Source organism: Dama dama, chromosome 20, assembly GCF_033118175.1.
Source record: "Dama dama isolate Ldn47 chromosome 20, ASM3311817v1, whole genome shotgun sequence".
Taxonomy (NCBI): Eukaryota; Metazoa; Chordata; class Mammalia; order Artiodactyla; family Cervidae; genus Dama; species Dama dama.
In genome coordinates this window covers 14200929-14221306 of record NC_083700.1, presented here as the reverse complement: position 1 = coordinate 14221306, position 20378 = coordinate 14200929, and the positions used below count along the sequence as shown (strand labels likewise).

At 43.1% G+C, this 20378-nt stretch overlaps 1 protein-coding gene across 5 annotated transcripts in view; it reads right to left on the bottom strand.

Annotated features, from left to right (window-relative positions):
* Positions 1-4823: 4823 nt before the first annotated feature.
* LOC133040584 (Fc receptor-like protein 5) overlaps positions 4824-20378 on the bottom strand; it is a 64880-nt gene continuing 49325 nt past the window's right edge. For 4 of the 5 annotated variants that reach the window (XM_061120453.1, XM_061120457.1, XM_061120454.1 and 1 more), the window contains 7 exons: positions 15243-15521; positions 14684-14800; positions 13972-13999; positions 12536-12618; positions 12264-12332; positions 6343-6374; positions 4824-6264 (listed from right to left, as the gene is read on the bottom strand). In XM_061120453.1, coding sequence (XP_060976436.1) covers positions 6175-6264; positions 6343-6374; positions 12264-12332; positions 12536-12618; positions 13972-13999; positions 14684-14800; positions 15243-15521 — 698 coding nt within the window. In that variant the 3' untranslated portion in view covers positions 4824-6174. The remainder of the gene's footprint in view (positions 6265-6342; positions 6375-12263; positions 12333-12535; positions 12619-13971; positions 14000-14683; positions 14801-15242; positions 15522-20378) is intronic. The other variant, XM_061120455.1, reaches the window with a different exon arrangement.

Sequence of the window (20378 nt, the reverse complement as noted above, 5' to 3'; positions counted from 1 at the left end):
CTTTGCATTAGTTGAAGTTCTGTAATGGAGACAAACGTCCTCCCTTGTACTCTGTAAGGCAGCACAGGGCTGTAGTTCAGGCTCATGTTTCCAGTGTTTGGTGTCCTTGTCAAAATGTTAATCTGCGGTTAGACCAGCAGACCCAGCCCTGCCTATCTTGGCAAGGCCCTAATGTTGAACAGCTTGCAAAGCTCTGTGACACACATGGAAATAAATAGCTGCCATTGCATTGAAAGCAGAAAAGACTGCCCTGGCTTTCAATACACCAAAGGCCTTGAATGAAAAATATTCTGTTTTATGACTGAATCTTGGCCACAGCCATAGCTGTTCAGAAAAACCATTCAATTGAAGGAAAAATGAGCCCCTTTTCCAGGCTGCTAGCTTTGCTGGGCCCTTGACTTTCATCTAGAAGGTAGCCTGAAGCAGAAGCTCATGAGCTAACACACTGTGGGTGAGTATAATCTCAGGGAAGCAGGAGAGAAAGGGGATAGGAGAGAGGCTGGGAAAGAACACATTTAAGACTGTGTAGCCCTAACTTGGGATTTCCAGGTGGTGCTAGTGGTTTAAAAAAAAAGAAAAAAACTAAAAAACAAAACCTGCTTGCCAATGCAGGAGACCTAAGAGACAGGTTTGGTCCTTAGGTTGGGAAGATCCCCTGGAGAAGGGCATGGCAACCCACTTTAGTATTCTTGCCTGGAGATTCCCATTGACAGAGGGGCCTGGCTGGCTATAGTCCATAGGATGGGAAATAATTGGACACAACTGAAGCAGCTTGGCATGCATGCACCCCAAACCTGTCACAGTTTTGCAACAAACCAATTGCTTGTTCACTCAGGGAGCAGTCAAAGAAGTTATGTAAATAAAGCTTTGCATCTCTGAATGGTGCATTTAGGCAGGGTACTGTGGAGAGGAGAAAAGGAGCAAAATCTTTCCATTGCTTCCAATATCCCATTATCAGAATCAACTTCTCTGCACATTTGCACTTCAGCCTGATTGGAAGCCCTAGACTATAGAGGGAAGGTTCATGGCATGTGTATGAGAAAGGTTGTGCCCCCAAATGCCAAAAGGAACTGGAACCTTTGACCAGCAGAAGCAGCTGCCTGAATTCACAACCACAGGAGTAGTGCAAGCTATGTGGGGCCACTGCAACCAGAAGAGCCTGTGCACTTGCTCACCATAGCTTAATGGTCAATGTGCACATTCCCAGCCCTACAGGCCTTGGTCAATACTTTGCCCAAGTTCTAGTAACCTGCCACCAAACAATGCAGTCTGAGGCTTAGAACTCCTCTCTCGAGTTCAGGCCCTGAAAGCCAACTCAGCTCCAAAAATTGTCATAAAAACAAAACCACAGTAAAAAACCCACATGGTCTGTATCTGGTAAACACCACAAAAGCAGAGAGCTGTCTTCCCTGACTGGAACAGAAGCCTCCTTCTCTTGCTGTGCATTTGGCTTCCCTGAATTCTCTATTTTGCTTCTTAAGGTTTGCAGCTTCCTGTGCCAAACACTGAGGTCAGGGTTATGCCTGTGAAACCGTCAGTATCCCATTGTAGAGGCAGACCCTTTAGAATTTAGAACAGAGGGGAACATGCAATCCTGTGGGTGGCTCTTGGCTGTGAAAAAAGAAGACAAAGGGGCTGGACTATGCTCTCCTTCTAAAACCACTGGAGGCCAGAAGTGTGATGCTAATAGAACTCTCTTCCATAAGAGGAAACTACAAGAGTGGGAAATAAAGTGTGCTCTCTAATATCCCCAAGCCCCAGGGCACTCATGTCAAGATCTCTTAAATGCTCTCTCTCTGGGCTCTGCTCTCTGCCTGAGGATCAACAGTTCTCCTTGAGTGGTGAGGTGAGGGGTAGTCTTCCCTTCCTTAAGCCATTATCTAGGAGTCCTACCATCTCCTGGCTAGAGGGGGGAGGGAAAGTAAAATGCCCATTGCTCCTCACCAACCACCATCTCCTCCCCCATCACCCATTTCAAAGAACTCTGACCAATAGCTGATAGAGGAGGTGTGAGAAGCCAGAGAGGTGCTCAAGAGTCATGCAGCCACTTCTGAGTCAATTCTGTGGGATTGTGTCAAAAGTTCCTCTGCAGCACATGTGAGTTGCTATCAACTTTTAAGCTCAGCTTTGAGGCTTTAGGTGTTATTCTGAAGAAAATAGGGAAAGTGCATTCAATACTGTTGCACATTCATTTATTCACTGTAAATTGAGTCTCTATGATTCACCAGGCCCTGTGTTGTGTGCTGGGGCTGATGTGAGGATGATGGGAGGGTTATAAACTAGAACTAGCTGTAATATTCAACTCTAGACAGGCTTTAAGTAGTCTGGGGAGAGGAGTACACACACATACACACACACTTTTGTAAGAAGTATAAGAAACATAGATGCCAAAGGTCATGGAAGCCCACTGAGAGAAATGAGGCCTCACTGAGAGGTGACATTTGATGAGTGAGTCTGATAGAACAAAAAAGGGGAGAAAGTCATGGCTACTTTAAAGAAGGTGGTGTGTGTAGGAAATGGAAAGAAGTTTTTGTGGCAGGAATACATGGTATGTGTTCTTGTCTGCTAAAGGAGATATTGGGAGATAGAGCTGTAAAAGTAAGTTGGATCTAGGTCAGGAAGAGCCTTATGCCACATGATGGAGCCTGAATTCTGAATAACTGAAGGAGTTCAAGCAGAGTAATAACTAGAGCTGGATTTTAGAAAGATCATACTAACAGTTCTGTTGGGAAGGCATCCTGGCACATCTGTTGGGAGTGGTTGTGCAAGGAGGGAATCTGGAAGTGGAGAAAGCGCTTGTGAGACTACTATGCAGTCCTGGTTGTAGGTGACAAGGGCATGTACTAAGGCAGTGGGGGTGGACACGAAAAGGAGGATGTGATTTGGGAGATATTTCAAAAATAAAATTGACTAGTAATTCCATGGTGGTCCAGTGATTAAGACTCCGTGCTTCTATTTCAGGGCCCCCCGGATTTGATTCCTCATTGGGGGCCTAGGATCCTGCATGCTATGTGGTGTGTCCAAGGAAAGAAAGTTGACTGAACTGGCTTGGGTGACCAATTCATTGTAGAGACTCAGGGATGGCTATGCATCTTCTGTCTTGGGTGACTAGAGTGCTATCTACAACTAGGAAAAGAAGATGGAAAACACAGAGAGAGGGGGGCAGAGAGGAGACAAAGAAAAAGCAAAAGAAGAAGGGGAAGGGAGGAGGAGAAGGGAAAGGAGGAGCGGGGAGGAAGAGACAGGGAAGGAGAGAAGGAAGAAAAGGAAGAGAGGAGGGGAGGAAGGAAGAAAGAGAACACAGGAAGGAGAGCAGATTTCCTGGCGACAACAGACTGGGTTTTATGTCATGTTTGAGATACCTGCAGGTCACCTAGGTTTTGAACAAAACACAGCATTCATCTCAAACTGATAGATGGATATCATAACAGTGATTTTTACTGAGATTATATATATATGTATTATATTTATATTATATATATGTTATATTTATATTATATATACATATATATATTTTATATATAAAAGCTCTGAGATTGAAGGACATGTATGCACTTCTCTAGGTTATAGATGAATTTGTGGAGGTGATGTTTATTTGTCAGGGGATTTGATAGACATCCAATTTGACAACCATTCATTGAGCATCAGTTGAATACCAGGCACCATGCTGGCCGCCTGGGCTTAGCTTTTAAGGAACTCAGTCTTGATGACTCAAAAATGCACATGTCTTTGTAGCAGAGGAACCATGTAGAGGAAAGAGCACTCTCCTGGGTTTAGTTTAGTTTAGTGTGCGCTTTGCCACTAACTGGTTGCTTAATTTTCAGCTAGTTACACTTCCTCTCTGGTTCTCAGCTTCCAACCACAAAGTTAGAGAAGTGGTTTAGATTAAACTAAGTTCCCTCCAAACATCAACCATTAGTGATTCCAAGCCTCACTGTATAAAAGTGCTATGGGTTCTCTAAGTTGTATGGCAAATCCCTATTGGCTGTCTCACATATGGTATTATAAATTTCCATGTTACCCCCTCCATACATCTCACCCTCTCCCTCCTCCCCTCCCACTGTGTCCTGAGGTCTGTTTTCTATGTCTGTTTCTCCACTGCTGCCCTGAAAATAAATTCATCAGTACCATTTTTCTAGATTCCATGTATGTGCATCAGTATATGATATTTATATTTCTCTTTCTGACTTACCTCACTCCATATAATAGGCTCTATGTATGACTCAGGGGACTCAAACAGGGGCTCTGTGACAATCCATAAGGATGGGATGAGGAGGGAGATAGGAGGGAGGTTCAGGAAGGAGGGAAGATGGGTGTACCTATGACTGATTCTTGTTGATGTATGACAGAAAACCACAAAATTCTGTGAAGCAAATATCATTCAGTTAAAAAAAAAACAATGTGGCCCCCCTTGCCCCCCCAAAAGTGCTATAAGATCCCAAAGACAGATCACTCCTAGGAAGGGCTGACACTTGACTTGGGGCTTGTGAATGAACAGGATTCCAGGATATGCAAATGACAGGAAAGCCCTTCTATGGAGGAAGTACAAAGAATCTATATTAGAAAATGGGGAAGATCACCCTGTGACTGAGAATAGGGTGTGGAGAACAACAATTGTGGGAAGCCTGGAGGGAAGTGGGCAGCACTGGGCAGAGAAAGATCATAAACTCCCTGAGAAGGGTTTTATTTTAGGCAATGGGACTTGGAAATGATTCCCTCTGTACAATCCACTGGAGGGAGGAGGTCAAGATAAGGTGTGATGGGCATCATAAAAATGGAACAAAACATCCCATGGCTCAGAGATGAGACAGATCAACTTTGAATGGAGAAAACTAAGGGGTGTATTTATTCACAGTGTATTCAATCCCTTTATGGGAAAAATATGAGGCCCAAGGTGAGGAAACAAAGATAGTGACAGTTACTTTTTCCTGGACCCAGGGTGACTGATGCATCCCAGCATGTAGAAGAGAAGTTCTTTTAGTAATAGCAGCTGATGGTGTTCTGGTGGAAGAACAGTGCAGGAATCATGTGAGCTGTATCAGTGGACCCCATGGAGTTGGGCAATAGACAGACAGAGCCCTCACTGCTTCTCCATGAACCTCTGCCAAAACCTACAGGGTCTGGGTACTTGGTAGACTCCCAGGATTAGTAGACTCTTAGGATCAGTAGCATCAACATTACATGGGAGCTTGTTATAGATACAGGGTCTTAGCCTCCACCCAGGCCCACTGAATAAGAATCTGTGAATATGAATAAGAATCTGTAAATGTGAATAAGAATCTGTGAAAAAAAAAAAAAAAGAATCTGTGAATATGCGATCCCCAGATGACCCATAAGCACTTTGAAGTTTGAGAAGCCTTCTTGCTTTCTGAACAGATTTCTCCTCACTCAAACTCCTTCTCTGAATTTATTTCCTATTTCTTGGATTTCCCAGGAAGCACACTGTATCAGATGCCAGTTTGAGGGTAAGAATACATCATAATGATCCATAATATCTTCCTCATTTGTTCATTCATTCATTCAAATATTTCTATGAATATTCATTCATTCCTATATTTCAATGTGTATCCTATCTGCATCTCTGGTCCTCCTGGCCATGACTGTGCCGGGTTCCTTCTGGCAGGATGGGAAGGATCGAGGTCCTAGTGTGCGAAATCCACTTACTTGGACAGGCAGATATTGTTACATGTGCAGGAGAGAAGTTATCCTGGTGCCGGATGCTGAGCTTAGAGTTTCAGACAGACAGGTGAGTATGGAATGCAGTCCCACCATGGAGAGGTCTATAACAAACCCAGTGTACACATCTCCATGGGTGTGTGCTATCCCATTCGGCAGAGTCCACCATAACCATACCAGACTGATGGCAAGTGAGAAAAGCATTGACTGAGAGCAGGTTGTATTTGTGGCAGAGCTCAGGTGTCGTCCTCATGGAGGAGTAGTGGGGATATGTGTGAAGCTCAAGCACAATAAGGAAGCCAGGCAACATCATGGGCCCTGGGTTGGGAACAATATGCTGCTTGGGATGTGTGGCAAGGCTGTCAATTTGGAAGTAGACAGGAGTCCCTTGGGGCCCTGTGTTTTGTTCAGACAAAGGTGTGGGCACTTGGGGCCCTGGCTGCTGGGTGTGGCCTGGGGTGGCTTAAATCTTCCCACACAATCTGGAGTTGTGTGGACTCATCTGTGAGGAGTGAATGGATCCAAGAACTGGGGTTTAGAGGCTGCGGTGGAAGCGCCCTTCACCTGGGAGTAGATGACACAGGAATCCTGGGGGAAAGAGCACACAGGTGAGGGCCGGAGACCAGCGGGCCTGAGATGGGAGGGTGCACAGGTCCTGGGACTCACCGTGTTCTTGAAAAGCTCTGGTTCAGAGGCCGCTGTGGAAAGAAGGGAAGCATTCAACTGTGAACTCAATTCTCCACTTGTACCCAAGCCATCAGCCCAGCCACAGCCTTCTCCATGGGGCCTGCACAGCCACTGAACCTTTACTAAGACTCTCAGCCTCACAGCTTCCACCAACTCTCTCTACAGCATCGCTACACTCTTTGTTCCCCATGAGGAGCTCCCCCAGGGGCTCTCAAAAGGAAGAAATCTACTTTTATCTTGCTTATGCTTTGATCATAGATTAATAATAGATGTTATGGAGAGGGTCTGCCCATGTGGTTCAGTGGTAAAGAAGCCACCTGCAAATGTAGATTTGGGTTCTATCCCTGGGTCAGGAAGATCCCCTGGAGGAGGAAATGGCAACCCACTCCAGTATTCTTGCCATGAGAACCCCATGGACAGAGAAGCCAGGTGGGTTACAGACCATGGAATCACTAAGAGTCAGACATGACTGAGCATGCACGCATGTTATGGAGAAGCAGCTGGCTTGGAGCAGATTCCAGATCCAGACCACCTAAACTGACCTCCAGTACCACCTCTGCAGCCTGGACAAGTCACTCAGTATCTCCCACTTTAGTTGTCTCATCTGCATGATGGGAATAATAATATCTATCTATAGGGTTGTGTGTGTGTGTGATTTCTAATATCTGTTATACATTGAGCAATCCAGTGTGACAGTCCAATTCTGAAGGCTATTAACAAACAAACTATAAATATGTATGTATATATTTAGGGCATATACATTTTAACATTTATTTATAGTACTCAGAACTGTACCAGGCACAGAAGAACTGCTCAACACATGTTGATATAATACTAGAAGCTGCTATTATTATTACTATATTTTCTTAAAGGTGGAAAGAAATATGGCATTCATCAAGCAGGACTTTGTCTTTTAGCTTGGAGTCTATTCTAAGGCTCCCTGGAACTGTCCTGAGAAGCAGAGCTTGGCCCAACACTTGAATTCTGGAGACAAACTGTTCTGTGACTTCAGGCTGGTCATTTAAGGTCTCTACCTCCATTCCCTCATCTGCGAAGTGGGGATAATAGAAATACTCTCATCAAAGGGGATTATAAGTGTGAATGAATTCATTCATGTTAGAGGTCAAGAGGCCACTGAACCAAGAAAAGAACAAAATACAGTTCATTTGTCATTTGATTTTATATAACAGGGATTGAAAAAAAGGGGTGGGGGGGAAGCAGCATAGCTAAAATCATGTGGCAGATTTTTTCAGAATAGAATTAGAACAGCCCCAAAGGTTGTTCTTTCTTTTGCCTGCAGGAAGAAGCCAGGCTGGGATTGTTCACTGTAGACCATCTACCAGGAGGGAGAAATAATGACGCAGCCAGACAACCATCATAGACTCATCATAAAAGGTGCTCAGATTCTGTTGCTGCTATAGCATCTCTACATCTGCTTCCTCATCTGGTCCTCAAAATAACCCTCTGAGAGAGTGTGGTTAGCTGAATAATGTTTCCCACAAAGATGTCCAAGTCCTGACCCCTAGAACCTATGAATATATGACCCTAGATGGAGAAAGGGATTTTTGAAGATGTGATTAAGATTAAGGACCTTGAAATGGAGGGATTTTCCTAGATTATCCAGGTGGGATTTTAAGGAGAACTTTAAAATCTGAGAACCTTTCCTAGCTGTGATCAGAGGGAGCACTGACTGTGGAAGGAATGGTTAGAGAGATGCCACATTGCTAGCTTTAAAGACAGAGGGATGGAACCATGAGCCATGGAAAGGGGTATCCTTTAGAAGCTGGAAAAGGCAAGGAAATATATTCTTCTCTGGAGGTTCCCGGAAGGAACTCTTTGGACACTTATTTTAGCCCAGTGAGACATGAGTTAGGTGTCTGATTTACAGCACATTAAGATAATTAACTAGTATTGTTTAAGCCATCCAAAGAGTGGTGGCTTCGTGGTTGCAGAAGGGCCTAGAGGAGCTACTCCATGTTCAAGGTCAGGAGGAATAGCGGTGAGGAGATACCCCTCATCCAAGATAAGGAGCAGCAGCTGTGCTTCTCTGGGGCAGCCGTGAAGAGATACCCCATGTCCAAGGTAAGAGAAACCCAAGTGAAAGGGTAGGTGTTGTGAGAGGGCATCAGAGGGCAGACACACTAAAACCATAATCACAGAAAACTAGCCAATCTGATCACATGGACCACAGCCTTGTCTAACTAAATGAAACTAAGCCATGCCATGTGGGGCCACCCAAGACAGACGGGTCATGGTGGAGAGGTGTGACAGAATGTGGTCCACTGGAAAAGGGAATGGCAAACAACTTCTGAATTCTTGCCTTGAGAACCCCATGAACAGTATGAAAAGGCAAAATGATAGAATACTGAAAGGGGAACTCCCCAAGTCTGTAGGTGCCCAATATGTTACTGGAGATCAGTAGAGAAATAACTCCAGAAAGAATGAAGGGATGGAGCCAAAGCAAAAACAATACCCAGTTGTGGATGGGACTGGTGATAGAAGCAAGGTCCGATGCTGTAAATGGCAATATTGCATAGGAACCTAGAATGTTAGGTCTATGAATCAAAGCAAATCGGAAGTGGTCAAACAGGAGATGGCAAGAGTGAATGTCAACATTCTAGGAATCAGGGAACTAAAACAGACTGGAATGGGAGAATTTAACTCAGATGACCATTGTATCTCCTACTGTGGGCAGGAATCCCTTAGAAGAAATGGAGTAGTCATCATGGTCAACAAAAGAGTCCAAAATGCAGTACTTGGATACAATCTCAAAAATGACAGAATGATCTCTGTTCCTTTCCAAGGCAAACCATTCAATATCATGGTAATCTAAGCGTATGCCCCAGCCAGTAATGCTGAAGAAGCTGAAGTTGAATGGTTCTATGAAGACCTACAAGAGCTTTTAGAACTAACACCCAAAAATGATGTCCTTTTCATTATAGGGGACTGGAATGCAAAAGTTCAGTACAGTTCAGTTGCTCAGTCGTGTCCTACTCTGCGATCCCATGAGTCGCAGCATGCCAGGCCTCCCTGTCCATCACAAACTCACGGAGTTTACTCAAACACATGTCCATCAAGTCGGTGATGCCATCCAGCCATCTCTGTCGTCCCCTTCTCCTCCTGCCAAATAGGAAGTCAAGAAACACCTGGAGTAACAGGCAAATTTGGCCTTGAATTACGGAATGAAGCAGGGCAAAGGCTAATAGAGTTCTGCCAAGAGAATGCACTGGTCATAACAAACACCCTCTTCCAACAACACAGGAGAAGACTCTACACATGGACATCACCAGATGGTTAACACCGAAATCAGATTGATTATATTCTTTGCAGCCAAAGATGGAGAAGCTGCATACACTCAGCAAAAACAAGACCAGGAGCTGACTGTGGCTCAGATCATGAACTCCTTATTGCCAAATTCAGACTTAAACTGAAGAAAGTAGGGAAAACCACTAGACCATTCAGATATAGCCTAAATCAAATCCCTTATGACTATACAGTGGAAGTGAGAAATAGATTTAAGGGACTAGATCTGATAGAGTGCCTGATGAACTATGGACAGAGGTTCATGACATTGTACAGGAGACAGGGCTCAAGACCATCCCCATGGAAAAGAAATGCAAAAAAGCAAAACGGCTATCTGAGGAGGGCTTACAAATAGCTGTGAAAAGAAGAGAAGCGAAAAGCAAAGGAGAAAAGGAAAGATATTCCCATTTGAATGCAGAGTTCCAAAGAATAGCAAGGACAGGGAAAAAAAAAAAAAAAAAAGCCTTCCTCAGTGATAAATGCAAAGAAATAGAGGAAAACAACAGAATGGGAAAGACTAGAGATCTCTTCAAGAAAATTAGAGATACCAAGGGCACATTTCATGCAAAGATGGGTTCGATAAAGGACAGAAATGGTATGGACCTAATAGAAGCAGAAGATATTAAGAAGAGGTGGCAAGAATACACAGAAGGACTGTACAAAAAAGATCTTCATGATCCAGATAATCACAATGGTGTGATCACTCACCTAGAGCCAGACATCCTGGAATGTGAAGTCAAGTGGGCCTTGGAAAGCATCACCACGAACAAATCTAGTGGAGGTGATGAAATTCCAGTTGAGCTATTTCAAATCCTGAAAGATGATGCTGTGAAAGTGCTACACTCAATATGCCAGCAAATTTGGAAAATTCAGCAGTGGCCACGGGACTGGAAAATGTCACCTTTCATTCCAATCCCAGAGAAAGGCAATCCCAAAGAATGCTCAAACTACCGCACAATTGTACTCACATCACATGCTAGTAAAGTAATGCTCAAAATTCTCCAAGCCAGGCTTCAACAATACGTGAACCATGAACTTCCAGATGTTCAAGCTGGTTTTAGAAAAGGCAGAGGAACCAGAGATCAAATTGCCAACATCTGCTGGATCATCGAAAAAGCAAGAGAGTTCCAGAAAAACATCTATTTCTGCTTTATGGACTATGCCAAAGCCTTTGACTGTGTGGATCACAATAAACTGTGGAAAATTCTTCAAGAGATGGGAGTACCAGACCACCTGACCTGCCTCTTGAGAAACCTGTATGCAGCTCAGGGAGCAACAGTTAGAACTGGACATGGAACAACAGACCGGTTCCAAATAAGAAAAGGAGTACGTCAAGGCTATATATTGTCACCTTGCTTATTTAACTTCTATGCAGAGTACATCATGAGAAATGCTGGGCTGGAAGCAGCACAAGCTGGAATCAAGATTGCTGGGAGAAATATCAGTAACCTCAGATATGCAGATGACACCACCATTATGGCAGAAAGTGAAGAGGAACTAAAAAGCCTCTTGATAAAAGCAAAAGAGGAGAGTGAAAAAGTTGGCTTAAAGCTCAACATTCAGAAAACTAAGATCATGGCATCCAGTCCTATCACTTCATGGCAAATAGATGAGGAAACAGTGGAAACAGTGGCTGACTTTATTTTCGGGGACTCCAAAATCACTGCAGATGGTAATTGCAGCCATGAAATTAAAAGACGTTTACTCCTTGGAAGAGAAGTTATGACCCACCTAGATAGCATATTAAAATGCGGAGACATTATTTTGCCAACAAAGGTCTGTCTATTCAAGGCTATGGTTTTTTCAATGGTCATGTATGGATGTGAGAGTTGGACTGTGAAGAAAGTGAGCACTGAAGAATTGATGCTTTTGAACTGTGGCATTGGAGAAGACTCTTGAGAGTCCTTTGGACTGCAATGAGATCTAACCAGCCCATCCTAAAGGAGATCAGTCCTGGGTGTTCATTGGAAGGACTGATGCTGAAGCTGAAATTCCAATACTTTGGCCACCTGATGCGAAGAGTTGACCATTGGAAAAGACCCTGATGTTGGGAGGGATTGGGGGCAGGAGGAGAAGGGGACGACAGAGGATGAGATGGTTGGATGGCATCACTGACTCAATGGACATGAGTTTGAGTAATCTCCAGGAGTTGGTGATGGACAGGGAGGCCTGGCATGCTGCAATTCATGCGGTTGCAAAGAGTCAGACACGACTGAGCGATTGAACGGAACTGAACTGATTGTTTAAGCCCTTGTGGTTGTTGGCCACAGCAGCAGTAAAAAATAGATACAGGCATTGAAGACAGTCCTGTCTCATTTCACAGACAAGACATGGAAACTCTGAGGAATTAAGTGACTGCCCAGGGCAGTGGCTTCATTACTCAGATGATGCTGAGGCCATCCATAGAGAATGGAGAGAGCAGTTCTGCACAATAAGCTTGAGTTAATCACAATAATATAGCTGGGCATAACTCAAGAAGTCCAGTGACCCAGCGCAAGGGGCATCTCTATGTCTGGTTAGCCCAGACCTACTGAAGGGGTGGAGACTGAGTCACACAGAGCAATCAATCACCAAAATCAAGGGTCCTTGGGTCTTACCTGTGACTTTGTTCTCCTTTTTCACACTCCAGACTTCCGAGTACACCACTTCTCCTCTGTTAGGATTTACTTGGAGAGAAGTTGACACTTGAGAGGACTCTAAGATTCATGCCCCCTTGTCTTGCTACTTCTCTGTCCCCCAGTCATAGCTTATTCTCTAGAGGGAGCAGAGCCCTCTGAGCATCTGCACTGCCCCTTCCTCATTTCCTGTCCCACCCCTTCCCAGACCAACCCTGGAGTCCCTGCCCAAATGGAGGGTCCTCAGTCCTCACCATTGCTGTATACTGGTTGCAGTTCTATCCAGCCTGGTACATTGTGGTAGGTGGACTCTTGGGGATCTGGGGCTGAAGGATTCCTATGAGACAGAAACACTGATGTTTCCCAGAAATCCTGAAAAAAGTAGTTCTAAGGATCATTTCCTGTTAGCAAGTCTTTATCACAGGATAGTTGCCAAGCCTGAAAACATAGATGAGTGTATAACAAACAGTCTATTGTTAGGGACTATTAAATTATAAATCATAATATTAATCCAGACTTTATGGTATGTATCTGGTATGTACCAAGCACTGTGCTAGTACCTATAGCAATATTAAATTGATTCTGTTTTTTTCACTATTTTATAGATGGGAAAAATTGAGGTTCTAACAGATGACTTGCTGAAGACTATGTAACTAGAAAAGGAAAGAACCAAGATTCAAACCTGGCTCCAAAGTCTATACTTTCAGAAAGATTGGTATCTCAGAGAAACCCATAATTAGAAAGGCTCAGAGGAACTCGGGGTGGTTTGGATGTTGCTACCATGAGCTTGCCCAGGAATAGTTGTGGTATGGCTCCTAAAGTCAACCTTGGGAATTCAAGGTGGCAGCCCCTTCACAGGCCCCACCCCCTGTTAGCAGAGAGGTGTCTCTGGATGGCCAAGTTGTGTGACTTCATCTTCTTGGCTGTCATCACAACGGATATTGGTTAGGCTGGGCTGGCCATGACCTAATCAGAGCTTTCCAGGCTTACTAACCTTAGAGCATGTTAGGAAATGGATGGATTCTGTGGTCATGGTGATCACTCATACAAACTAGGCAACAGTGGGCCAAGGATGTAAGTTTATAAATAAAAAGCAATTACTTGCTGAAAGAAAAAAAAATATGGAGAAGGAAATGACAGTATTCTTGCCTGGAGAAGTCCATGGACAGAGGAGCCTGGAGGGTTACAGTCCATGGGGTTGCAAAGAGTCAGACGCGACTGAGCATGCAGGCATGAAAGAAAAAAAAAAAAAAAAAAAAAGGTCTGTTTAGCTAAATTGGTGGGTGAGAAAGTCCGGGGAATTGCCTTGAGATAACCCAAGGGAGGTGGCAACATGGAATTGGCATAACCCATCTCAGTGACATAAAGCAGTGACTGTGCTCTCAGCAGTGAAAGTAAAAGTGTTAGTCCCTCAGTCGTGTCCCACTCTTTAAGACCCCATGGACTCTAGCATGTCAGGCTCCTCTGTCCTTGAAATTCTCCAGGCAAGAATACTGGAGTGGGTAGCTATTTCCTTCTCCAGGGGTTCTTCCCAATCCAGAGATAAAATCCAGGTCTCCCACATTGAGAGCAGATTCTTTACCATCTGAGCCACCAGGGAATCCCTGTTCTTAGCAGTAGCCAGATTCATTTTCATTTTTATACCCAGTGGGCATTTCATTAACCATATGGGAATACAGTCAGGCCTTACCTGGAGGAATCAAATGTAGGCTTCCTTCCTGAAAGAAAAGCAGAGAAGCATTGAGTCCAGGAAAAGGAAGACTTCACAAGTCTTCCTATCAGCAGAGCTCATAGGAGGCTCATCTAGAACCTGCCAGGAGTCACTGTCACTAAAATGTGAACCCTGCTTTGTTATTTGCAATGGAGGTGGCAGATTGGGCAAAAACTACTGATCCTGGCTTCCAGAAATTTATAGTTATAATGCAAAAGGGTAGCCCACAATCCATAATTGTTTAACCTGGAGTTTGTGAAGAAAAACGGTCAATAACTGGATGTGGGAAAAGAGACTTATCTACTATGAAAGAACCATACATTTATAAAATTAATAAATTATCAAAATTTCATTTGATTTCTGTTCTTGCTCCTACTTCTCAGAGTTTTTCTTCTTCTATCCCTGTCCCCTGGGAGCCTTTCAAGGGTAGAGAGGGAGATACACTGCAATTTGTCACGTTGGATAAACTACATCTTGTAAAAGTAACTTCCACCCAAAAGGGCTGTTCTGGCAACTTGGCATTTGAAGAAGACAAATTCTGGAGGATCTAGAGGGGAAGGTAGGAGCTGCTGAATTGTGCAGAAAGGAGCTGTTGAGAGCTTGGGGGTGGTTCCAAAGGTAGCATGAGCCTAAAGTAGCAGAGATGGGAAGGACAGGGACTCAAGCGAAGGTTAGCCAGGGAGTCACCCACCTGCTTTTCTCAGGAGCCAGCAGTAGAACAGCACTGCCACGGCAGCAATGGCCATCATGCTGAGCAGCCCCCCGGTGACACTGGTGGCAATAAGGCTGCTTTTGCTCCCTGTCAGCCCTGAGGGGGAGACCCCAGGCATGAGCCAAAGGGATAGGCTTGTGGTCTTGAACTGCCTGACCCCTGAAGCTGATGCCTGGGAGAGAGGATGAACCAAGGGGAGCAGGACTTTTGAGATTAAGTAAGTATAGCTGTGGCACAGGAAATGGCTCTTCTCTTTGTGGGGAAGATTATATCTGTGGCTGATGCGAGGGTTGAGGGTCAGGATGGATGATACTAACTGATGAACATTAAATTCAATGGTCCTCTTTGGCTCTCCTTTCCCATCCAAATTACATGCTCTCAGAAACAATTCTGAAAATAACAACTTGGAATGCTTCCAGCTTTGTGTACCTGTTCTTGAGAGGCACCACCCTGGTCAAGTATTGAGCGGGCACACAGAGCCTCCTTGGAGAACATTTTTTGTCCTCCATGCCCTGTGGCCTGGGCATGGAAAACTTACCCATGACAGAAAGTGTCACTGCCTCACTGTGCTGGGGACTCAGGCCATTGTCGGCCTTACAGGAGTAGGTCCCAGAATGATCTGCAGTCAGCAACAGGTTTAAGGACACTCCTTGTCCAGAGTGAGACGTGCTGTTCTCCAGGGTGACATTATTGTGATAAAACCAGTACAGGATCGGGGAAGAGCCTCTCTGGGCCTCACAGTGAAGTTCTAATACATCCCCCACCACAACCTGGGTCCTGGCGGTCCTGAGGGTGAGGACAGGGCGAGACACTGGAACTGGGGGAAAACAAAAAGTCAATAGAAGGCCCTATCGCCAACATATTTATAAATTAACAAAAACTAATGTAAACAAATAATAAAAGTCAGTTCTCAATCTAGAAAAATGGGTTGAAAACATGTTTGACAGAAAAAGCTAGTGACCTGAATCCACAAACAGCTTTCAATGCACAAAAATATCCAACAGGAAAGTGTGAAAAAGCTATGAGCCATTAGAAACTTCAAATAGCCAATAAATATATAAAAATATTATCTTCCTCATTACTGATTAACTGTTTACAAACAAAATACCCATCAGATTGGAAAAGATTAATACAAGCACAGATAGTTATGATGGAGTTGTGGATTAACAGGCACCTTGATAGGCTTTTGGTGGGAACGCATATTTGAGACACTTTCTTGAATGGAGATTTGGCAGTATTGACCAAATTGAAAATGCACTTAAATTTTGACCCAGCAAATCTATTTATAAGACTATTTTCTTTAGGGCTACTAACATGACTAATATGGGAGAACAAGATGGCGGACGTGGAGTACATCTCTCTCCACGGATACATCAGAAATACACCTTCAGACACAGAAGTACACGGAGAACACCAGCTGAGAGAGGATAGGAATACCTGACCAGCAGAAACGAATATATAGAACCACACAAAACTCGGTAGGATGAAGGAACTGGGGCGGGGGGGGGGGGGGGGGGGGCGGCGGAACAGGAGTGTTAGTAGGGCTGGACCTGCCCTCCTAGATGGGAGAACTGAAATAGGGGTCCAATCCCCACACTTGGGCAATGTCTTAGTCAGAGGAGAAACATTTAAGACTGAGAAAGAAACAGCTGATCTGTGGCAGCCTAAATGGAATGAGAATCAGACAGTCCTTGCTGCAGCCATATATACCCTGAACAGGGACACAGGTCCCCTGGAAGGCACAGTAGCTGGGAGCTGAAGTGTAGGGATTGTGGAGCAATCCCAGGGCAAGGGCTGCTGTTGACTGTGCAGAAACGGATCAAGGGGATATGAGGGAGGAGACTGTGGTGGGAAATGCCTGTGGAGGAAAGCCAGGCAGCCATGGAATCAAGGCGATACTGCTGAGTCACACTTAGGGGGTGGCGTCATCACCATACCCTTTCTCTTCCTACATGCCAGCATAAACAATAGAGAGGCTGGCCCATCAAATGCCTGAGGAACTGAACTACAGAGTAGGGCCCCAACCAGGGTGCGCCTTTAAGTGCCTGATGCACTGATCTACAGAGTAAGAACCCAGTCAAGGGGGGCCCTCTATATGTCAGACACACCAAACAACAGAGAAGGACCCCAGGCAAGGGAGCCCTCTAAGTGCCTGAACAGGCAGAGCTATGGAGAAAGACTAGTCAAAGAGGCCTTCTGATAGCCAGCTACTATAAGCCTGAAAACAGACTCTGATAGGGCCATAACTCCTGTGGTGGAGGCAGTCCATGTCCTCTATACACTTGGTGCTGCCAGGGTCCCCACAAGTCAAGCAGCTGAGCCAACCTCCCTGTACACCTTCTTCTCAAGTGCACATGGAACATTCTCCAGAGCTGCCATAGGCAAAAAAAAAAAAAAAAAAAAAGAAAAGAAAAATCTTGCATCTATGCACACAGGGTTGCTTCAGTCGTGTCCAACTCTTCTCTGTCAGGGGGTTCTCCGGCAAGAATAATGGAACGTATTGGCCAATACTTGTTGCCATACCCTTCTAGAGCACTGTATTTCCTGATGCCCTAGCTGCCAACTCCCCTGAGTACCTGGTGCTGCCAGAACCCCTGCAACCCAAGCAGCTGCACCACCTCCACCCCTAGCCCACACTGGGGAAGGCCCAAGTCCTCCAGAGCAACCTCAGGAACAAACCCCAGTGGACGACCCACATCAGAAGTAGAAATAAAGCCACAATTGAAACCCAGGGGCAGTGTGGCTAAGGAAGAAGACCCAAAACCTTCCCACCAGCTGTACAAGCTGCAGATTACATCCACATGATCAACTAGGCAGACTCTGTGTCTATGGAATATATAAAAGGACATTGAGAGGTCCCGTAAAAGAAAATGCACTAGTTCTGATAGATGTGGACATTGGAGGCAAGAACACACAGGAGTAGGACCAGATTACAATCCAAGCTGCCCCAAGAGCAGGTCCAGAGACCAGCACAGTGTTGGAGGGCATCCTAGGGAGGTGAGAAGAGAAAGTTCTACAAAACCAACCCCAAACAATTAAGAAAATGGCAATAGGAACATATATATCAATAATTACTTTAAATGTAAATGGATTAAATGCTCCAACCAAAAGGCACAGACTGGCTGAATGGATACAAAAACAAGACCCATATATATATATACTGTCTACAAGAAACCCACTTCAGACCTAAAGACACTTACACACTGAAAGTGAGAAGATGGAGAAATATATTCCATGCAAATGGGAAGCAAAAGAAAGCTGGAGTAGCAATCCTCATATCAGACAACATAGACCTTAAGTCAAAGCAGATTACAAGAGATAAGGAAGGGCACTACTTAATGATCAAGGGATCAATCCAAGAGGAAGAGATAACAATTGTAAACATATGTGCATCCAATATAGGAGCACCTTGATACATAAGACAAACACTAATATATATATAAGGAGAAACTGACAGTAACACAATAATACTAGGAGACTTAAACACACCACTCACACCAATGGACAGGTCATCCAAACAGAAAATTAATAAGGAAACACAAGTCTTAAATGATACATTAGATGATATTGGTCTCATTGATATCTTCAACACATTCTGTCCAAATGCAGAAGAGTACACCTTCTTCTCAAGTGCACATGGAACATTCTCCAGAATAGACCACATCTTGGGTCACAAATCAAACTTCAGTAAATTTAAGAAAATTGAAATCATATCAAGTATCTTCTCTGACCATAACACTGTGAGACTAGATCTCAATTACAAGAAAAAAAAAAAAAAAAAACTGTGAAAAACACAAACACATGGAGATTAAACAATACATTTCTAAATAACCAACAAGTCATTGAAGAAATCAAAAGGGAAGTCAAAAAATTTCTAGAAATAAATAACAATGAAAACATGAAAACTCAAAACCTATGGGGTACAGCAAAAGCTGTTCTGAGAGGGAAGTTTATAGCAATACAATCCTACCTCAAGAAACAAGAAAAACATCTAATAGACAACCTAACTTAACACCTAAAACAGCTGGAAAATGAAGAACAAAGAAACCCCAAAATTAGTAGAAGGAAAGAAATCATAAATATCTGAGCAGAAATAAATGAAAAATAAATGAAAGAAACAGTAATAAAGATTAATAAAACTAAAAGGTGGTTCTTTGAGAAGATAAACAAAATTGACAAATCTTTAGCCAGACTCATCAAGAAAAAAGAGAGAAGAATCAAATCAACAAAATTAGAAATGAAAAAGTAGAGGTTACAACAGAGAATGCAGAGGATTATAATACATTATAATATAATTATAATATAATATATTATACTGTTATACTATAATATGATAATTATAATAGTTTAATATTATTAAATACAAAGGATTATAAGAGACAATTACAAACAACCATATGGCAATACAATGTATAACTTGGAAAAAATGGACAGATTCTTAGAAAAGTTCAATCTTCCAAGACTGAACCAGGAAAAAAATAGAAATTATGAACAACCCAATTACAAGTACTGAAATTAAAGCTGCGATCAAAAATCTCCCAAAAGCCCAGGACCAGATGGCTTCACAGGAGAATTCTATCAAACATTTAGAGAAGAGCTAATGCCTATCCTTCTAAAATTCTTTCAAAATCTTGCAGAGGAAGTAACACTTCCAAGCTCATTCTATGAGGCCACCATCACCCTGATACCAAAACCAGAAAAAGACAACACAAAAAAAGAAAAGTACAGGCCAATATCACTGATGAACATAGATTCCAAACTCCTCAACAAAATTTTAGCAAACAGAACTCAGGAACACATCAAAAAGCTCATACACCATGATTAAGTTGGGTTTATTCCAGGGATGCAAGGATTCTTCAATATATGGAAATCAATCAAGGTGATACACCATATTAACAAATTGAAAAAAACCATATGATAATCTCAGTAGATGCAGAAAAAGTCTTTGACAAAATTCAGCACCCATTTATGATTAAAATTCTTCAAAAAATGGGCATAGCAAAAACCTACCTCAGTAAGAGACGTATATGATAAGCCTACAGCAAACATTACTCTCAATGGTGAAAAACTGAAAACATTTGCCCTGTATCAGGAACAAGACAAGTATATCAGGAACAAGACAAGAGTGTTCACTTTCACCACTATTATTCAACATAGTTCTGGAAGTCCTAGCTACAGCAATCAGAGAAGAAAAAGAAATGAAAGGAATCTAGATCAGAAAAGAAGAAGTAAAGCTCTCACTGTTTGCAGATGACATGATATCATACATAGAAAACCCTAAAGATAATATCAGAAAATTACTAGAGCTAATCAGTAAATTTAGCAAAGTTTCAAGATACAAAATCAATACATAGAAATCACTTATGTTTCTATACACTAACAATGAAAAATCAGAAACAGAAATTAAGGAATCAATGCCATTCAGCACTGCAACAAAAAGAATTAAATATCTAGGGATAAACTTACCTAAGGAGACAAAAGAACTGTACACAGAAAATTATAAGACATTAATGAAGGAAATCAAATATGGATAAATAGATGGAGAGATAGTCCATGTACCTGGGTAGGAAGAATCAATATTGTGAAAATGACTATTCTACCAAATGCAACCTACAGATTCAATGAGATCCTTATTAAATTACCAATGGCATTTTTCACAGAACTAGAACAAAAA